The 22,026-nt window shown below is 48.5% G+C and overlaps 1 protein-coding gene across 1 annotated transcript; it reads right to left on the reverse strand.

Moving 5' to 3' along the window:
* Positions 1–1,341: 1,341 nt before the first annotated feature.
* Positions 1,342–3,097, reverse strand: LOC123398423 (homeobox-leucine zipper protein HOX11-like). Its single transcript, XM_045092895.1, has 4 exons — positions 2,700–3,097; positions 2,221–2,573; positions 2,034–2,113; positions 1,342–1,889 (listed from the first exon to the last, which is right to left on the reverse strand). Exons 1-4 carry the CDS (start codon positions 2,938–2,940, stop codon positions 1,544–1,546), a joined length of 1,020 nt encoding a protein of 339 aa, XP_044948830.1. The 5' UTR covers positions 2,941–3,097; the 3' UTR covers positions 1,342–1,543.
* Positions 3,098–22,026: the final 18,929 nt, after the last annotated feature.

Genomic DNA, 22,026 nt, shown 5'->3' on the forward strand with positions numbered 1-22,026 from the left:
AGCGCGGGGATCGGCGGACGGAGTCTCTCCCGGCCTCCTTGACCGGCCACCCTTAATTTGCTGCTCCTACTGCTACTGGTCAGCCGCGGCCGGTTTCCCCAGCGGCATTGATGGCCGGCCGCCGTGATCCGGGGAGAAAGATTTTGGGGTCAGACTTGGCTTGGCCTCGCCGTAGTCTCGATAGAGCGTTAAATGAATGGATGGATGAATCATGACCGGATGATTCGCTGCGCTCGTATCCACGAGCCCATGAGTCATGACACGGACCCTGCATTGCATTGCATTCATCGGTCGCCGTCCTCTTTGTCACCCGTGACATGGACTCCGAGGCAGGCCTGCCACTGCCACCGATCCTCATCCTATCCTCCTCCTCTCTTCAACTTCATGCCCACTATCCTTGGTACTACATCGACGGGGTCGTCTTATGGGCGAGGATATGAGCTCAAAAAATGCGTACGTAGTTGAACTTGATGATGGGGTGGGTATGGTGGGGGTAGCAGCAGTGGCGTTGCCAGCAGATGGGGGCATGGTATGGTATGGCAATAGGCAACGGGCATTGGCGTGCCGAACCGGCCGGGGCAACACGAGGAGGACCACCTGTACAACGTTGTATGCCTTGACAGCTCCTGCGTATGGCGCGGTCGCTGCTTGACAGTCACGACCACTCGTCCGTTGTAAGCACTGTTGCATTGTTCATACGCCACTACACCATTGCTTAGTACCACCAGCACTTGGCAGCATACGGACTAGTACGAATACGTAGTATTTTGCTTCAGTGCTGCAAAACAGTTTGTACTAGGAGCAGGAGCACACGCACCACGCCGTATCTTTTCGCTCTCGATCTCCGAGGAAAATCTCATCACTCGTCCTCCTAGTCGTAGTAAAGAGTAAAGAGCAAGTGCCAGTGGCAGTGGCAGTGGTGGGCGTCAACACACACACGCTCTCTCGGGTCTCGGCTCGGTGGGCGTCATGATTTCACAAATCAGCGGTGCAGACAGCTCAACAGAAACGGCACAGTGCCTTTCACCCCCCCAAAAGCGGGACTAAAATTCCGCTTTCACATCCTCCCGTCACGAGGCACGACCTAAAACCGTACTGTAAAAAACTACCCCCTCTTCTTATTAAGACCTTTTAAAAATTGCACTATAAATTAAATAGTGATGTACACATATTTTAGAGTGTATATTCATTCATTTTGCTTCGTATATAGAATCTCTAAAAAGTCTTATATTTAGGAACAAAGCGAGTAGTAAAAAAATGCACGGAGATTAATTTTGTTGTTGTTGCCAAATGGAGATTAATTCAGTTTAACAACAAACGAACGAACGAACGTCCGCACGCTAATGCAACATTTTTTCCTTTTAATTCAGCATCTCGGCCGTTCAGGCAGGCAATCCGACGACAGACGCGTTCTCGTTTCTCACAGACCCCTCGGCCGCTCGGCGAATGGCGAGCCGCAAAAAAAATCCGGACACGAGGAGCGGAAATATTAAGGTGAGCGTATTTACAGACATGCCCTTCCGACGGCAACGAGGAGCGGAAGTCACGAGCTCGACGGCGCCGGCATCGGGGCCTGCGACGGGGACGAGGCCAGCGGGAAGCTCCTGGCCGACGAGAACAGCGCGGCGAACGACGACGGCCTGTGCTGCTGCTCCGGAGCGGCGGCAATGCCGGCGGGCGAGGGGGCCGGGGCGGAGTTGGAGGCGACGCGCTCGCAGGACGGGCACATGGAGAGGGTGGTCGCCGGGAGGTGCATGTAGAAGGGGTGCACCGACTTGAGCGCCCGCAGCTCCGCCAGCTCCTTCTGCAGCCGCCGGTTCTCCTCCGTCAGCGTCTCGCAGCACCGCTTCAGGTACTCGCAGTCCACCTCCGTCTGCTTCAGCTTCGTCCTGCACCACGCGCCAAACCCAAAGCCAAAGCCAAAGCTTTTATTTAATTGCTTCTTGCTTGACCGGCCATCCGAGATTCTTGGTCGAGAGAGAGAGAGAGACAAAGGAGTAAAGAAAAGATTTCATGGAGCGAGCGCGCCGCACCTGGCTCTCCGGTTCTGGAACCACACCTCCACCTGGCGCGGCAGGAGGTTGAGCTGCTTCGCCAGCGCCACCTTCTGCTTCTGCAGCCATGGCGGAAGGAAGGAAACGATTGAGCGAACGCGCTACTTGTGTTCCTGGTGTGGGATGGAATGGATTGGATTGGATTGAGTTGGTGCTGCATGCTTACGGTGTTGAGGGTGCTGTGCTCCTTGAAGCTATCCTCCAGGAACGCGGCCTGCTCCTTGGACAGGCGCAGCTTCTTGCGCGCCGAGCCGCCGTCGTCCTCGTCGCTGCCGCGCGAGCCGCCGCCGCCGCCGGCCGGGGCCGCGTCGCGGTCGCCCTGCGCGGAGAAGTCCATCGGGAAGGAGCCCCCGCTGTCGTTGTCGTTGGGCGAGGACGAGACGGCCGCGCGCGCCGCCGCCGCGGTGTCCTCCTGCTCCTCCTCCTCCGCCGCCGCCGCCGCGCACGCGCCCCACGCCGAGCCCCCGGACGACGGCGCCTGGTTCACGTCGAACCCCCGCGTCGACGCCTCCAAATGCCCTGCCGAGCAGACCGGACCGCCCCCATTTCAGTACCACTATTCCGGCGCCGATCTCTCCCTCACGGCATGCAGAAACAAATCCATCCAAGAAAAGAAGAGAAGAGAAGAACTCGTGCATCACTCACTGGTGTCGGACGGCCACGGGAAGCCGAGGGTGGGCACGAGGGGCAGGAGCGCGAGCCGCATCGTCGGCTCCGGCGAGGAGCCGCACCGCAGCGCGAGGCCCCTCCTGGCGGCGACGTCCTGGCCCCTCCTCCCCTCCTCGTCCTCCTCCTCCCTCCTGGCCCGCGGGCCGACCCCGAGCCCAAGAACCAGCTCCCGGCCGGCGTCCGCCATGGCCTCCCCCAAGCTCAGCCCCAGCTCCATGAGATCGACCGAAGCCCACCAACAACAGGTCGGTCCGGCGATGATGGTGGGATATGGGACCGTGTAGACGCGCAAGGATTCCGAGGTTTTATAGGGGCGGGGACAGGGACGGGACTCCCCCTCCCTCCTCCGCTCCGTATGCGTTGTTGTGTTTGTGTGTGTGAGCTATAATGGCGGGTTTGACCAGTTGACGCCCCCCCGCACGTGACCCGGAGGGAAAGGAGGGGCCCGGGTGCGATTCGCGGGTTTGGCGGGGTGGTTTCTGGGAAAAGGAAGGGGGGCGTTGATGGCAGGCGGTAATAATTATGTTAATCATTATTGGGGGCTCTACGTATCTTTCCCCTTTTATAAACAGCACCCGCGATCTTTTCCAGAAAGCTGCCCACGCAGAGCTGCTGCATGCCTCTTCCTTCTTCTCCGGCCGCACAGATTTTTTATGGTTGAGTTCATGTCTCTTGCTCGTGTATGCGCTCATAATTTTGGAGCGGAGACGTGTGAGATCCTATCTAGAGACTGACTGGTTCGTGGTCGTGTATGCACTCCTGATTTTGGAGTGGAGACGAGTGAGGTTCTCGAGACTGACTAGCTGTTGCTACTCGTGTGGTAGTGGTTAGTGGTCGTTGTTTGGCGAGGAGAAGGGTGTTCATTTTTCCATGGCTTTTATGATGTGGTGGCAGCTTGCAAGAATGATGAATGCCAGAAAGGAAAGATGTTTTTCAAACGGGAGGAATGATTGAGTATGCAGTGGTACGTAGATGTAGATGGAACCGTGTGTGTTCATATCATCAATTTTCTCCTTGGCATGCATGGAAGCTGATGATGGTAATTACTAGTAGAACCGATGATAATTGCATGGAATGGAATGAGATCCGTGTATAGTAGTACCAGAGAAAGAAAGGAAATGCATTGCCCATGCATGACCATCATGCGTGTGTGAGGAGGAGGCAGATGGGCAGCTCAGCTCCCTCCAGGCCAGGAGCTGCGACGGAGGAGATCGGTCGAGTCCATGTCCATCCGTGCCGCGGGGGCAGAATGTAGCAACTCTTTTCTTCCTTCCTTCCTCTGCATTGCATGCAGATGCAGGCATGATTACAGCCATCAATTCCTCATCCACCGCCATGCCCATGCACCATCATCATCGCCATCATCATCATGCCTGTGTGTGTGTGCATGTATGGCTTGGCTACCTGCGTGGTATTAAGCAATCCTGTTGATGTGTACAACGGGGACAAGCCCGATGGGGTCGTTCGCTCGCCGCAATCATGGGGCATCATGCCTGCTGCATACGGCCACCCCAGCCAGCAGCAGCCGCAGCTCGGCTCGCGGCTGCCCCCGTCCGGATGGCCGATGGCGATCATCATGATGGTGGCCTGCATCCTGCCTGCCCCTGCCGTTGGGCGATGCGTGATGGATGGATGGAGCTGCAGGCGCATCAGGACGCAATCATGCGTGTTTGTACGCCTAGTACCCGGGCCCGGCCGAGCGGGGCTCCTTTCCTTTCACCGCAAAAGCAACCCCTCCGGTTTTCTACAAGTGTGCAAAGTGTGAATCATGCATGCGGTGCGGTGCGGTGCGGTGCATGGCCGCAAAAAGGTCAAAAGGGCAGCGCTAATCCTCCTCCTTTCTCGCGCGTGTGATTCACTGACAAAAACCAAAGTTGTTACTAGAGATTGATAAAACGTACTGTACTTACTACTACTCGTTGTCATGTCACGGTTTCTTAACTCGTGTTAGTGGTGCTTGCATTTCGGGATGGAAACGTGAGGATTGATGCAAATTAATCGGTTAAACATATCCGGAGGGGAAATTTTTTTTTTCGAATCATCCGGACGGGAAGTTGTGTGGGGGCATATATATCTTTGATTTTTGGACGATGATTTTTTTAATGGTGGAGTGGTTTTAAAGGAAAGAATGCATTTGTTGTTGTTACTTGCGTTGTTGATTGGTTTGAGTGATGAGTGGTATGGTCTGATCATCATGCGTGGAGAACGTTGAAAAGCCATGAATGACGTGATGCAAAAGTGTCTTACTAGTTCGATTGATTTGTTCTTGAGATGACGTGAGTCCAATGCGACGGTGCTTTTGTTTACACATATGATAACTAGAAGATTTTTAGTAACGATACATATGAGCTCATCATGCATCGGGATTTCGTAGATAGGGTGTTTTATTTCCATGTTGTGATAATTTGATCGGTGAGAAACCTAGCTTTCAAATAGTATCGTACGGGTTGTTGCCTCTCTTAAAAAAGGTTGTTCTAGCTAAGACTAATGGTTGATGTCCTGTAATCTCTTAGATCTTTTTATGTTTTTGGAATGTTGGGTTGTAGTAGACTTGTGGTTGCTTCATTTTATAAAGATGGGGCAGGGAGAAACCCCTTTCGTTCAAAAAATTTGATGGGTGAGAGCAACATATTTTGTCGGCTTTGCGTACGTTTGGTCACGGCGGATAAAAAACTGGTCCAACACGCCAACCTAAATGGACGTGTGTCTCCTTTTCGTACGCCTATCAACTCATTCCTGGCCCATGTTTTAGCCTAATTTGCATCGGCGCGGACATGAAACGGACGCGCCAGCGCCAGCCTATCCCCCTGCCCACTAGTTTGTGTTGGGGAACGTCGCATGGGAAACAAAAATTTTCCTACGCGCACGAAGACCTATCATGGTGATGTCCATCTACGAGAGGGGATGAGTGATCTACGTACCCTTGTAGATCGTACAGCAGAAGCGTTAGAGAACGCGGTTGATGTAGTGGAACGTCCTCACGTCCCTCGATCCGCCCCGCGAACAATCCCGCGATCAGTCCCACGATCTAGTACCGAACGGACGGCACCTCCGCGTTCAGCACACGTACAACTCGACGATGATCTCGGCCTTCTTGATCCAGCAAGAGAGACGGAGAGGTAGAAGAGTTCTCCGGCAGCGTGACGGCGCTCCGGAGGTTGGTGATGATCTCGTCTCAGCAGGGCTCCGCCCGAGCTCCGCAGAAACGCGATCTAGAGGAAAAACTATGGAGGTATGTGGTCGGGCTGCCGTGGAAAAAGTTGTCTCAAATCAGCCCTAATACCTTAGTATATATAGGAGGGAGGGGGAGGGAAGAGGCAGCCTCAAACCCTCAAGGTTTGGCCAAAATTGGAGGTGGAGGAGTCCTACTCCAATCCTACTTGGAGTAGGATTCCACCTTCCCACTTGGAAACTCTTTCCACCTTGTGTTTTTTCCTTCTCAAACCTTATGGGCCTTAGTGGGAACTTATTCCAGCCCACTAGGGGCTGGTTTATCTCTTCCCATAGCCCATGAGACCCCTTGGGGCGTGACACCCCTCCCGATGGTCCCCGGCACCCCTCCCGGCACTCCCGGTACACTACCGATGAGCCCGAAACTTTTCCGGTAATGCACGAAAACCTTCCGGTAACCAAATGGGGTCATCCTATATATCAATCTTCGTTTCCGGACCATTCCGGAAACCCTCGTGACGTCCGTGATCTCATCCGGGACTCCGAACAACATTCGGTAACCAACCATATAACTCAAATACGCATAAAACAACGTCGAACCTTAAGTGTGCAGACCCTGCGGGTTCGAGAACTATGTAGACATGACCCGAGAGACTCCTCGGTCAATATCCAATAGCGGGACCTGGATGCCCATATTGGATCCTACATATTCTACGAAGATCTTATCGTTTGAACCTCAGTGCCAAGGATTCGTATAATCCCGTATGTCATTCCCTTTGTCCTTCGGTATGTTACTTGCCCGAGATTCGATCGTCAGTATCCGCATACCTATTTCAATCTCGTTTACTGGCAAGTCTCTTTACTCGTTCCGTAATACAAGATCCCGCAACTTACACTAAGTTACATTGCTTGCAAGGCTTGTGTGTGATGTTGTATTACCGAGTGGGCCCCGAGATACCTCTCCGTCACACGGAGTGACAAATCCCAGTCTTGATCCATACTAACTCAACTAACACCTTCGGAGATACCTGTAGAGCATCTTTATAGTCACCCAGTTACGTTGCGACGTTTGATACACACAAAGCATTCCTCCGGTGTCAGTGAGTTATATGATCTCATGGTCATAGGAATAAATACTTGACACGCAGAAAACAGTAGCAACAAAATGACACGATCAACATGCTACGTCTATTAGTTTGGGTCTAGTCCATCACGTGATTCTCCCAATGACGTGATCCAGTTATCAAGCAACAACACCTTGTTCATAATCAGAAGACACTGACTATCATCGATCAACTGGCTAGCCAACTAGAGGCATGCTAGGGATGGTGTTTTGTCTATGTATCCACACATGTAAATGAGTCTTCATTCAATACAATTATAGCATGGATAATAAACTATTATCTTGATACAGGAATTATAATAATAACTATACATTTATTATTGCCTCTAGGGCATAATTCCAACAGTCTCCCACTTGCACTAGAGTCAATAATCTAGCCCTCACATCACCATGTGAATTACATTGTAATAAATCTAACACCCATACAGTTCTGGTGTCGATCATGTTTTGACCGTGGAAGAGGTTTAGTCAGCGGGTCTGCTACATTCAGATCCGTGTGCACCTTGCATATATTTACGTCCTCCTCCTCGACGTAGTCGCGGATGAGGTTGAAGCGTCGTTTGATGTGTCTGGTCTTCTTGTGAAACCTTGGTTCCTTTGCTAAGGCAATGGCACCAGTGTTGTCACAGAACAAGGTTATTGGATCCAGTGCACTTGGCACCACTCCAAGATCCGTCATGAACTGCTTCATCCAGACACCTTCCTTAGCCGCCTCCGAGGCAGCCATGTACTCTGCTTCACATGTAGAATCTGCTACGACGCTTTGCTTGGAACTGCACCAGCTTACTGCACCCCCATTAAGAGTAAATACGTATCCGGTTTGTGACTTAGAGTCGTCCGGATCTGTGTCAAAGCTTGCATCGACGTAACCTTTTACGGCGAGCTCTTCGTCACCTCCATACACGAGAAACATCTCCTTAGTCCTTTTCAGGTACTTCAGGATATTCTTGACCGCCGTCCAGTGATCCACTCCTGGATTACTCTGGAACCTGCCTGCCATACTTATGGCCAGGCTAACATCCGGTCTAGTGCACAGCATCGCATACATGATAGAACCTATGGCTGAAGCATAGGGGACGGAGCGCATATGCTCTCTATCTTCATCAGTTGCTGGGCACTGAGTCTTACTCAATCTCGTACCTTGTAACACCGGCAAGAACCCTTTCTTGGACTGTTCCATTTTGAACCTCTTCAAAACTTTATCAAGGTATGTGCTTTGTGAAAGTCCTATCAGGCGTTTTGATCTATCCCTATAGATCTTAATGCCTAGAATGTAAGCAGCTTCTCCTAGGTCCTTCATAGAGAAACTTTTATTCAAGTAACCTTTTATGCTCTCCAAAAGCTCTACGTTGTTTCCAATCAGTAATATGTCATCCACATATAATATTAGAAACGCCACAGAGCTCCCACTCACTTTCTTGTAAATACAAGATTCTCCAACCACTTGTATAAACCCAAATGCTTTGATCACCTCATCAAAGCGTTTGTTCCAACTCCGAGATGCTTGCACCAGTCCATAAATGGATCGCTGGAGTTTGCACACTTTGTCAGCATTTTTAGGATCGACAAAACCTTCGGGTTGCATCATATACAACTCTTCCTTAAGGAAACCGTTAAGGAACGCCGTTTTGACATCCATCTGCCAGATTTCATAATCGAAAAATGCAGCTATTGCTAACATGATTCTGACGGACTTAAGCATCGCTACAGGAGAGAAAGTCTCATCGTAGTCAATTCCTGGAACTTGTGAAAAACCCTTTGCCACAAGTCGAGCTTTATAAACGGTCACATTACCGTCAGCGTCCGTCTTCTTCTTAAAGATCCATTTGTTCTGAATAGCCTTGCGGCCCTCAGGCAGTATCTCCAAAGTCCATACTTTGTTCTCATACATGGATCCTATCTCGGATTTCATGGCTTCTAGCCATTTGTTGGAATCTGGGCCCACCATCGCTTCTTCATAATTTGCAGGTTCATTGTTGTCTAACAACATGATTGATAAGACGGGATTACCGTACCACTTTGGAGCAGCGCGTGATCTCGTCGACCTGCGTGGTTCAACAGAAACTTGAACTGGAGTTTCATGATCATCATCATTAACTTCCTCCTCAACCGGCGTCGCAATGACAGAGGTTTCCCCTTGCCCTGCGCCATCATCCAGAGGGATGAGAGGTTCGACAACCTCGTCAAGTTCTATCTTCCTCCCACTCAATTCTCTCGAGAGAAACTCCTTCTCGAGAAAAGTTCCGTTCTTAGCAACAAACACTTTGCCCTCGGATTTGAGATAGAAGGTGTACCCAACTGTCTCTTTTGGGTAACCTATGAAGACGCACTTTTCCGCTTTGGGTTCCAGCTTTTCAGGCTGAAGCTTTTTGACATAAGCATCACATCCCCAAATTTTAAGAAACGACAACTTTGGCCTTTTGCCATACCACAGTTCGTATGGTGTCGTCTCAACGGATTTCGATGGTGCCCTATTTAAAGTGAATGCAGCTGTTTCTAATGCATAACCCCAAAATGATAACGACAAATCAGTAAGAGACATCATAGATCGCACCATTTCTAATAAAGTACGATTACGACGTTCGGACACACCATTACGCTGTGGTGTTCCGGGCGGTGTTAACTGCGAAACAATTCCACATTGTCTTAAGTGAGTACCAAACTCAAAACTCAGATATTCACCCCCACGATCAGACCGTAGGAACTTGATCTTCTTGTTACGATGATTTTCCACTTCACTCTGAAATTGCTTGAACTTTTCAAATGTTTCAGACTTGTGCTTCATCAAGTAGACATAACCATATCTACTTAGATCGTCAGTGAAGGTGAGAAAATAACGATATCCGCCGCGTGCCTCCACGCTCATTGGACCACACACATCGGTATGTATGATTTCCAACAAGTCACTTGCACGCTCCATTGTTCCGGAGAACGGAGTCTTAGTCATCTTGCCCATGAGGCATGGTTCGCACGTGTCAAGTGAATCAAAGTCAAGTGACTCCAAAAGTCCATCAGCATGGAGTTTCTTCATGCGCTTTACACCAATATGACCCAAGCGGCAGTGCCACAAAAATATGGCGCTATCATTGTTTACTCTAACTCTTTTGGTCTCAATGTTATGTATATGCGTATCTCTATCAAGATTCAATATGAACAATCCTCTCACATTCGGTGCATGACCATAAAAGATGTTACTCATAGTAATAGAACAACCATTATTCTCAGACTTAAAAGAGTAACCGTCTCGCAATAAACAAGATCCAGATATAATGTTCATGCTCAACGCAGGCACTAAATAACAATGATTTAAGTTCATCACTAATCCCGATGGTAGTTGAAGTGACACTGTGCCGACGGCGATTGCATCAACCTTGGAACCGTTTCCTACGCGCATCGTCACTTCGTCTTTCGCCAGCCTTCGTCTATTCCGCAGTTCCTGCTTCGAGTTGCAAATGTGAGCAACAGAACCGGTATCGAATACCCAGGCACTACTACGAGAGCTGGTTAAGTACACATCAATAACATGTATATCAAATATACCTGATTTTTCTTTGCCCGCCTTCTTATCTGCCAGATACTTGGGGCAATTGCGCTTCCAGTGACCCATACCCTTGCAATAGAAGCACTCTGTTTCAGGCTTAGGTCCAGCCTTGGGTTTCTTCGGCGGATTGGCAACAGGCTTGCCGCTCTTCTTCGAATTGCCCTTCTTGCCTTTGCCGTTTCTCTTGAAACCAGTGGTCTTGCTCACCATCAACACTTGATGTTCTTTACGGAGTTCAGACTCTGCGACTTTCAGCATCGCAAACAACTCGCCGGGAGACTTGTTCATCCCTTGCATGTTGTAGTTCAACACAAAGCCTTTATAGCTTGGTGGCAGTGATTGAAGGATTCTGTCAGTGATAGCTTCTTGCGGGAGTTCAATCCCCAGTTCAGCTAGACGGTTTGAGTACCCAGACATTTTGAGCACATGTTCACTGACAGACGAGTTTTCCTCCATCTTGCAAGCATAGAATTTATCGGAGGTCTCATACCTCTCGATCCGGGCGTTCTTCTGAAAGATGAACTTCAACTCCTGGAACATCTCAAATGCTCCATGACGCTCAAAGCGACGTTGAAGTCCCGGTTCTAAGCCATACAAGACTGCACATTGAACTATTGAGTAGTCCTCCTTACGCGCTAACCAAGCGTTCTTAACATCCTGATCAGCCGTAGCGGGTGGTTCATCTCCTAGCGCAGCATTAAGGACATAATCCTTCTTTCCAGCTTGTAAGATTAGCTTAAGATTACGAGCCCAGTCTACAAAGTTGCTTCCATCATCTTTCAACTTAGCTTTCTCTAGGAACGTATTAAAATTGAGGATGACACTTGCGTGAGCCATGATCTACAACACAAATATATTCAAAGTGGACTTAGACTATGTTCAAGATAATTAGAGTTCAACTTAATCAAATTAGATGCTAAACTCCCACTCAAAAAGTACATCTCTCTAGTCATTTGAGTGGTTCATGATCCACCTACACTATCCCAAGTCCGATCATCACGTGAGTCGGGAGTAGTTTCAGTGGTAAGCATCCCTATGCTAATCATATCATCTATATGATTCATGATCGACCTTTCGGTCTCATGTGTTCCGAGGCCATGTCTGCACATGCTAGGCTCGTCAAGCTTAACCCGAGTGTTCCGCGTGCGCAACTGTTTTGCACCCGTTGTATGTGAACGTTGAGTCTATCACACCCGATCATCACGTGGTGTCTCGAAACGACGAACTGTAGCAACGGTGCACAGTCGGGGAGAACACAATTTCGTCTTGAAATTTTAGTGAGAGATCACCTCATAATGCTACCGTCGTTCTAAGCAAAATAAGGTGCATAAAAGGATTAACATCACATGCAATTCATAAGTGACATGATATGGCCATCATCACGTGCTTCTTGATCTCCATCACCAAAGCACCGGCACGATCTTCTTGTCACCGGCGCCACACCATGATCATCCATCAACGTGTCGCCATCGGGGTTGTCGTGCTACTTATGCTATCACTACTAAAGCTACATCCTAGCAAAATAGTAAACGCATCTGCAAGCACATATGTTAGTATAAAGACAACCCTATGGCTCCTGCCGGTTGCCGTACCATCGACGTGCAAGTCGATATTTCTATTACAACATGATCATCTCATACATCCAATATATCACATCACATCATTGGCCATATCACATCACAATCATACCCTGCAAAAACAAGTTAGACGTCCTCTAATTTTGTTGTTGCAAGTTTTACGTGGTGACCAAGGGTATCTAGTAGGATCGCATCTTACTTACGCAAACACCACAACGGAGATGTATGAGTTGCTATTTAACCTCATCCAAGGACCTCCTCGGTCAAATCCGATTCAACTAAAGTTGGAGAAACCGTCACTTGCCAGTCATCTTTGAGCAAAGGGGGTTACTCGTAACGATGAAACCAGTCTCTCGTAAGCGTAGGAGTAATGTCGGTCCAAGCCAGCGCCAGCCTAATTTGCATCGGCACGGACATGAAACGGACGCGCCAGCGCCAGCCTATCCCCCTGCCCACTAGTTTGTGTTGGGGAACGTCGCATGGGAAACAAAAATTTTCCTACGCGCACGAAGACCTATCATGGTGATGTCCATCTACGAGAGGGGATGAGTGATCTACGTACCCTTGTAGATCGTACAGCAGAAGCGTTAGAGAACGCGGTTGATGTAGTGGAACGTCCTCACGTCCCTCGATCCGCCCCGCGAACAATCCCGCGATCAGTCCCACGATCTAGTACCGAACGGACGGCACCTCCGCGTTCAGCACACGTACAGCTCGACGATGATCTCGGCCTTCTTGATCCAGCAAGAGAGACGGAGAGGTAGAAGAGTTCTCCGGCAGCGTGACGGCGCTCCGGAGGTTGGTGATGATCTCGTCTCAGCAGGGCTCCGCCCGAGCTCCGCAGAAACGCGATCTAGAGGAAAAACTATGGAGGTATGTGGTCGGGCTGCCGTGGAAAAAGTTGTCTCAAATCAGCCCTAATACCTTAGTATATATAGGAGGGAGGGGGAGGGAAGACGCAGCCTCAAACCCTCAAGGTTTGGCCGAAATTGGAGGTGGAGGAGTCCTACTCCAATCCTACTTGGAGTAGGATTCCACCTTCCCACTTGGAAACTCTTTCCACCTTGTGTTTTTTCCTTCTAAAACCTTATGGGCCTTAGTGGGAACTTATTCCAGCCCACTAGGGGCTGGTTTATCTCTTCCCATAGCCCATGAGACCCCTTGGGGCGTGACACCCCTCCCGATGGTCCCCGGCACCCCTCCCGGCACTCCCGGTACACTACCGATGAGCCCGAAACTTTTCCGGTAATGCACGAAAACCTTCCGGTAACCAAATGGGGTCATCCTATATATCAATCTTCGTTTCCGGACCATTCCGGAAACCCTCGTGACGTCCGTGATCTCATCCGGGACTCCGAACAACATTCGGTAACCAACCATATAACTCAAATACGCATAAAACAACGTCGAACCTTAAGTGTGCAGACCCTGTGGGTTCGAGAACTATGTAGACATGACCCGAGAGACTCCTCGGTCAATATCCAATAGCGGGACCTGGATGCCCATATTGGATCCTACATATTCTACGAAGATCTTATCGTTTGAACCTCAGTGCCAAGGATTCGTATAATCCCGTATGTCATTCCCTTTGTCCTTCGGTATGTTACTTGCCCGAGATTCGATCGTCAGTATCCGCATACCTATTTCAATCTCGTTTACCGGCAAGTCTCTTTACTCGTTCCGTAATACAAGATCCCGCAACTTACACTAAGTTACATTGCTTGCAAGGCTTGTGTGTGATGTTGTATTACCGAGTGGGCCCCGAGATACCTCTCCGTCACACGGAGTGACAAATCCCAGTCTTGATCCATACTAACTCAACTAACACCTTCGGAGATACCTGTAGAGCATCTTTATAGTCACCCAGTTACGTTGCGACGTTTGATACACACAAAGCATTCCTCCGGTGTCAGTGAGTTATATGATCTCATGGTCATAGGAATAAATACTTGACACGCAGAAAACAGTAGCAACAAAATGACACGATCAACATGCTACGTCTATTAGTTTGGGTCTAGTCCATCACGTGATTCTCCCAATGACGTGATCCAGTTATCAAGCAACAACACCTTGTTCATAATCAGAAGACACTGACTATCATCGATCAACTGGCTAGCCAACTAGAGGCATGCTAGGGATGGTGTTTTGTCTATGTATCCACACATGTAAATGAGTCTTCATTCAATACAATTATAGCATGGATAATAAACTATTATCTTGATACAGGAATTATAATAATAACTATACATTTATTATTGCCTCTAGGGCATAATTCCAACAGTCTCCCACTTGCACTAGAGTCAATAATCTAGCCCTCACATCACCATGTGAATTACATTGTAATAAATCTAACACCCATACAGTTCTGGTGTCGATCATGTTTTGACCGTGGAAGAGGTTTAGTCAGCGGGTCTGCTACATTCAGATCCGTGTGCACCTTGCATATATTTACGTCCTCCTCCTCGACGTAGTCGCGGATGAGGTTGAAGCGTCGTTTGATGTGTCTGGTCTTCTTGTGAAACCTTGGTTCCTTTGCTAAGGCAATGGCACCAGTGTTCCTTACACACAAAGCATTCCTTTGATAACGGGATCACATCATTGGGAGAATGATGTGATGGACAAGACCCAATCCTAAGCATAGCACTAGATCATATTGTTCGTATGCTAAAGCTTTTGTAATGTCAAGTGTCTTTTCCTTCGACCATGAGTTCGTATGCTAAAGCTTTTGTAATGTCAAGTGTCTTTTCCTTCGACCGTGAGATTGTGCAACTCCCGGATACCGTAGGAGTTCTTTGAGTGTATCAAACGTCACACCGTAACTGGGTGACTATAAAGGTGCACTACGGGTACCTCCGAAAGTGTCTGTTGGGTTGGTACGAATCGAGATCGGGATTTGTCACTCCGCGTGACGGAGAGGTATCTCTGGGCCCACTCGGTAGAACATCATCATGAGCTCAATGTGACTAAGGAGTTATTCACACGATGACGTGCTATGGAACGAGTAAAGAGACTTACCGGTAACGAGATTGAACAAGGTATAGGTATACCGACGATCGAATCTCGGGCAAGTTCTATACCGACAGACAAAGGGAATTGTATACGGGATTGATTGAATCCTTGACATCGTGGTTCATCCGATAAGATCATCGTGGAGCAAGTGGGAGCCACCATGGATATCCAGACCCCGCTGATGGTTATTGGCCGGAGAGGTGTCTCGGTCATGTCTGCCTGTCTCCCGAACCCGTAGGGTCTACACACTTAAGGTACGATGACGCTAGGGTTATAGGGAATTGTTATACGAGGTTGCCGAAGGATGTTAGGAGTCCCGGATGAGATCCCGGATGTCACGAGGAGCTCCGGAATGGTCCGGAGGTAAAGATTGATATATAGGATGGATTGGTTTGGACGCTGGAAATGTTTCGGGCACCACCGGCAAAGTGTCGGGACCACCGGAAGGGTTCGAGAGGCCCACCGGGAGGGGCCACATGGGCCAAGTGCGGGAGAGAACTAGCCCTAGGTGGGCTGGTGCGCCCCCCACACCCAGCCCATGCACACCGAAGAGGGAGGGAGGGGAAACCCTAGGCGCTGGTGGGCCTAAGGCCCACCTAGGGGTGCGCCACCCCCTCCCCCTGTCGTGGCCGCCGCACCTCCCATCTGGGGGGGGGGGTTGCCGCACCACCTAGGGTGGGAACCCTAGGGGTGGCACCCCCTTCCCTTCCTCGTATATATAGTGGGGGTTTCGTGGCTGTTTTGCACACGATTTTCCCTCTCCCTCGGCGCAACCCTGCCCCCCTCCTCCCTCCTCTCCCACGGTGCTTGGCGAAGCCCTCCCAGGAGACCTCGTCTCTCCATCGACACCACACCGTCGTGCTGCCGGAGATCTTCCCCAACCTCTCCCTCCTCCTTGTTGGATCAAGGTGCGGGAGACGTCACCGGGCTGCACGTGTGTTGAACACGGAGGTGACGTGGTTCGGCACTAGATCGGAACCACACCGCGATCTAAATCGCCGCGAGTACAACTCCATCAACCGCGTTCTAGCAACGCTTCCGCTTAGCGATCTTCAAAGGTATGAAGATGCACTCACTCCTCTCTCGTTGCTGGTCTCTCCATAGGAAGATCTGAATATGGCGTAGGAAAATTTTGAATTTATGCTACGTTACCCAACAGTGGCATCCGAGCCAGGTTTTCTATGCGTAGATTCTATGCACGAGTAGAACACAAAAGGTTGTGGGTGATGATTTGTCAATTGCTTGCCTCTACTAGTCTTATTCTTTTCCGGCGGTATTGTGGGATGAAGCGGCCCGAACCGACATTACACGTACACTTACGTGAGACTGGTTCCACCGACAGACATGCACACCGTGCATAAAGGTGGCTAGTGGGTGTCTATCTCTCCTACTCTAGTCGGATTGGATTTGATGAAAAGGGTCCTTATGAAGGATAAAGAGCTTTGGCATATCATCATTGTGGCTTTCACGTAGGTAAGAAAGTGTTCTTGCTAGAAACCCAAATCAGCCACGTAAAACTTGCAACAACAATTAGAGGACGTCTAACTTGTTTTTGCAGGGTTTGACATGTGATGTGATATTGCCAAAGTTGTGATGTTGCATCTATGATGTATGAGATGATCATGTTACTATAATAGGTTTCACGACTTGCATGTCGATGAGTATGACAATCGGCAGGAGCCATAGGAGTTGTCTTAATTTATTGTATGAGATGCAACACCATGTGCTTACTACTTTTACTTCATTGCTAACGGTTAGCTATAGTAGTAGTGATAGTAGTAGTTGGCGTGACGACTTCACGGAGACACAATGATGGAGATCATGGTGTCACGCCGGTGACAATGATGATCATGTGATGCCTGAAGATGGAGATCGAAAGAGCAAAGATGATAATGACCATATCATGTCACTATATGATTGCATTGTGATGTTTATCATGTTTTTCATCTTATTGCTTAGAACGATGGTAGCATAATAAGATGATCCCTCTTAAAATTTTGAGAACGTATTCCCCTAAGTGTACACTGTTGCGAAGGATCGTTGTCTCGAAGCACCACGTGATGATCGGGTGTGATAGATTCTAACGTTCACATACAACGGGTGTAAGCCAGATTTACACACGCGAAACACCTAGGTTGACTCGACGAGCTTAGCATGTACAGACATGACCTCGAATACAAGAGACCGAAAGGTCGAACATGAGTCGTATGGTTGAATACGATCAGCATGAAGTTGCTCACCATGGTGACTAGTCCGTCTCACGTGATGATCAGACACGGGTTAGTCAACATGGATCATGTATCACTTAGATGACTAGAGGGATGTCGATTTAAGTGGGAGTTCATACTTAATTTATTAAATGAACTTAATTGTCATGAACTTAGTCTAAAAGTTGTCTTTATAAATATTGTAGATGGCCAACGTCCGCATTCCTAGAGAAAAACAAGCTGAAAGATGATGGTAGCAACTATGCGGACTGGGTTCGCAACTTGAAGCTCATCCTTGAAGCAGCTAAAAAGGCTTGACCCTCCCGCTCCCGCAGTAGCCGAGGACATTCTGAACGTCTGGCAAATGCGGAGTTATGACTACTCTCTGGTTAGGTGTGGCATGTTATACAGTTTGGAAACGGGGCTCCTAAGGCGTTTTGAGCAACACGGTGCTTATGAGATGTTCCAAGAGTTGAAACTAGTTTTTCAAGCTCATGCCTGTATCGAGAGATATGAAGTCTCTAACAAGTTTTTTAGCTGTAAGATGGAGGAGAACAGTTCTGTCAGTGAGCACATACTCAAAATGTCTGGGTTACACGGTCGTCTCACTTCACTTGGAGTCGAACTTCCGGATGATGCTATAATTGACAGAATCCTCCAGTCTCTCCCACCAAGCTACAAAGGTTGTGTGCTGAACTACAACATGCAAGGGATGGAGAAGACCATTCCCGAGTTGTACTCGATGCTCAAGTCTGCAGAAGTAGAAATCAAGAAAGAGCATCAAGTGTTGATGGTCAACAAGACCACTAGTTTCAAGAAGGGCAAGGGTAAGAAGAACTTCAAGAAAGACGGCAAAGCTGTTGTTGCGCTCGGTAAGCCAGATGTCGGGAAGAATAAAAAGAATGGACCCAAGCCTGAGACTGAGTGCTTCTATTGCAAGGGAAAAGGTCACTAGAAGCGGAACTGCCCCAAATACTTAGCGGACAAGAAGGCCGACAACGTTAAAGGTATATGTGATATACATGTTATTGATGTATACCTTACCAGCGCTCGTAGTAGCTCCTGGGTATTTGATACCGGTGTTGTTGCTCACATTTGCAACTCAAAGCAGGAACTGCAGAATAAGCACAGACTGGCCAAGGACGAGGTGACGATGCGGGTCGGGAATGGCTCCAAGGTCGATGTGATCGCCGTCGGCACGCTACCTCTACATCTACCGTCGGTATTAGTTTTAAACCTTAATAATTGTTATTTAGTACCAGCTTTGAGCATGAATATTGTATCAGGATCTTGCTTAATGCGAGACAGCTACTCATTTAAGTGAGAGAATAATGGTTGTTCTATTTATATGAGTGATATGTTTTATGGTCATGCTCCGCTGGTGAATGGTTTATTCTTGATGAATCTCAATCGTGATGTTACACATATTCATAGTGTGAATACCAAAAGATGTAAAGTTGATAATGATAGTCCCACATACTTGTGGAACTGCCGCCTTGGTCATATCGGTGTTAAGCGCATGAAGAAGCTCCATACTGATGGACTATTAGAGTCTCTTGACTTTGAATCATTTGACACATGCGAACCTTGCCCCATGGGCAAGATGACTAAGACTCCATTCTCAGGAATAATGGAGAGAGCGACCGACTTATGGAAATAATACATACTGATGTGTGTGGTCCAATGAACGTTAAAGCTCGCGGTGGCTATCGTTATGTTCTCACTCTCACCGATGATTTGAGTAGGTATGGGTATATCTATTTGATGAAGCACAAATCTGAGACGTTTGAAAAGTTCAAGGAATTTCAGAGTGAGGTCGAGAATCAACGTGCCAGAAAAATTAAGTGTCTACGATCTGATCGTGGAGGAGAATATTTGAGTCACGAGTTTGGCACACACCTAAGGAAGTGTGGAATCGTTTCACAACTAACGCCGCGTGGCACAGCGCAACGCAACGGAGTGTCTGAACATCGTAATCGCACTTTATTAGATATGGTACGATCTATGATGTCTCTTACCGACTTACCGCTATCATTTTAGGGATACACATTAGAAACTGCATCATTCACTTTAAATAGGGTGCCGTCTAAATCCGTTGAGACGACACCGTATGAACTATGGTTTGACAAGAAACCTAAGTTGTCGTTTCTTAAAGTTTGGGGCTGCGATGCTTATGTGAAGAAACTTCAACCAAAAAAGCTCGAACCCAAAGCGGAGAAATGTATATTCATAGGATACCCTAAGGGAGCTATTGGGTATACCTTGTATCTTAGATCCGAAGGTAAAACCTTTGTTGCCAAGAACGGATCCTTTCTAGAGAAAGAGTTTCTCTCAAAAGAAGTAAGTGGGACGAAAGTAGAACTTGATGAGGTAATTACACCCCCTCTCGAACAGGAAAGTAGCGCAACACGGGAAATTGTTCCTGTGGCGCCTGCACCAACTGAAGAGGAAGTTAATGATATTGATCATGAAGCTTCGGATCAAGTTACTACTGAACCGCGAAGGTCCACAAGGGCATGCTCCGCACCAGAGTGGTACGGCAACCCTGTGATGGAAATCATGTTGTTAGACAACGGTGAACCTTCGAACTATGAAGAAGCGATGGCGGGCCCGGATTCCAACAAATGGCTTGAAGCTATGAAATCCGAGATAGGATCCATGTATGAGAACAAAGTATGGACTTTGGTGGACTTGCCCGATGACCGGCGAGCCATAGAAAATAAATGGATCTTCAAGAAGAAGACTGATGCAAACGGTAATATAACCGTTTATAAAGCTCGACTTGTCGCAAAGGGTTTTCGACAAATTCAAGGAATTGACTACGAGGAGACTTTCTCTCCCGTAGCGAAGCTGAAATCAGTCCGAATCATGTTAGAAATTGCCGCCTTTTATGATTGTGAAATTTGGCAAATGGACGTCAAAACAGCGTTCCTTAACGGGAACCTTAAGGAAGAATTGTATATGATGCAACCAGAAGGTTTTGTCGACCCTCAAGAGGACTAAGGAAATGTTTCTCGTTTATGGAGGTGACGAAGAGCTCGTCGTAAAGGGTTACGTCGACACTAGCTTCGACACACATCCGGATGACTCTAAGTCACAGACCGGATACGTATACGTTTTGAATGGCGGGGCAGTGAGTTGGTGCAACAACAAGCAAGAAGTCGTGGCAGCATCTACATGTGAAGCGGAGTACACAGCTGCTTCAGAAGCAGCTCATGAAGGAATTTGGATGAAGGAGCTCATCACCGACCTTGGAGTGGTTCCAAGCGCGTCGGGTCCAATGACACTCTTCTGTGATAACACTGGGGCCATTGCCATAGCCAAGGAGCCTAGGTTTCACCGAAAGACGAAGCACATCAAACGCCGCTACAACTCCATCCACGACCATGTCCAGAGTGGAGTAATAGAGATTTGTAAAGTACATACGGATCTGAATGTTGCAAACCCGTTGACTAAACCTCTTCCACGAGCAAAACATGATCAACACCATAATGCTATGGGTGTTCGATGCATCACAATGTAACTAGATTATTGAATCTAGTGCAAGTGGGAGACTGTTGGAAATATGCCCTAGAGGCAATAATAAAATGGTTATTATCATATTTCCTTGTTCATGATAATCGTCTATTGTTCATGCTATCATTGTATTGACAGGAAACAGTAATACATGTGTGAATAAATAGATCACAATGTGTCCCTAGCAAGCCTCTAGTTGGCTAGCTCGTTAGTCAATAGATGATCATGGTTTCCTGGTCATGGGCATTAGATGTCATTGATAACGGGATCACATCATTGGGAGAACGATGTGATGGGTTGCCGCACTTCCATCTGGGGGGTTGCCGCACTTCCCATATGGGGGGTTGCCGCACCACCTAGGGTGGGAACCCTAGGGATGGCACCCCCTTCCCTTCCTCCTATATATAGTGGGGGTTTTGGGGCTCTTTTGCACACGGTTTTCCCTTTCCCTCGGCGCAACCCTGCCCCCCTCCTTCCTCCTCTCCCACGGTGCTTGGCGAAGCCCTGCCGGGAAACCTCGTCTCTCCATCGACACCACGCCGTCGTGCTGCCAGAGATCTTCCCCAACCTCTCCTTCCTCCTTGCTGGATCAAGGTGCGGGAGACGTCACCGGGCTGCACTTGTGTTGAACGCGGAGGTGCCGTGGTTCGGCACTAGATCGGAATCACACCACGATCTGAATCGCCGCGAGTACGACTCCATCAACCGCGTTCTAGCAACGCTTCCGCTTAGCGATCTTCAAAGGTATGAATATGCACTCACCCCTCTCTCGTTGCTCTTCTCTCCATAGGAATATCTGAATATGGCGTAGGAAAATTTTGAATTTATGGTACGTTACCCAACAGCTCTCACCCCCCTCTCGTTGCTGGTCTCTCCATAGGAAGATCTGAATATGGCGTAGGAAAATTTTGAATTTTTGCTACATTACCCAACAATGGCATCCGAGCCAGGTTTTCTATGTGTAGATTCTTTGCACGAGTAGAACACAAAAAGGTTGTGGGCGCTGATTTTTTTCAATTGCTTGCCGCTACTAGTCTTATTCTTTTCCAGCGGTATCGTGGGATGAAGCGGCCGGACCGACCTTACACGTACGCTTACGTGAGACAGGTTCCACCGGCTAACATGCACTAGGTGCATAAGGTGGCTAGCGGGTGTTTGT

Source organism: Hordeum vulgare, chromosome 5H (assembly GCF_904849725.1).
Source record: "Hordeum vulgare subsp. vulgare chromosome 5H, MorexV3_pseudomolecules_assembly, whole genome shotgun sequence".
NCBI classification, from domain to species: domain Eukaryota; kingdom Viridiplantae; phylum Streptophyta; class Magnoliopsida; order Poales; family Poaceae; genus Hordeum; species Hordeum vulgare.

Coding starts and splice junctions, on each gene's coding strand:
- LOC123398423 (XM_045092895.1), bottom strand. CDS start 2,940: ATGGAGCTGGGGCTGAGCTTGGGGGAGGCCATGGCGGACGCCGGCCGG. Junction 2,574..2,699: donor CCCGTGGCCGTCCGACACCA/GTGAGTGATGCA, acceptor TCTGCTCGGCAG/GGCATTTGGAGGCGTCGACG. Junction 1,890..2,033: donor TTCCAGAACCGGAGAGCCAG/GTGCGGCGCGCT, acceptor CGCGTGGTGCAG/GACGAAGCTGAAGCAGACGG.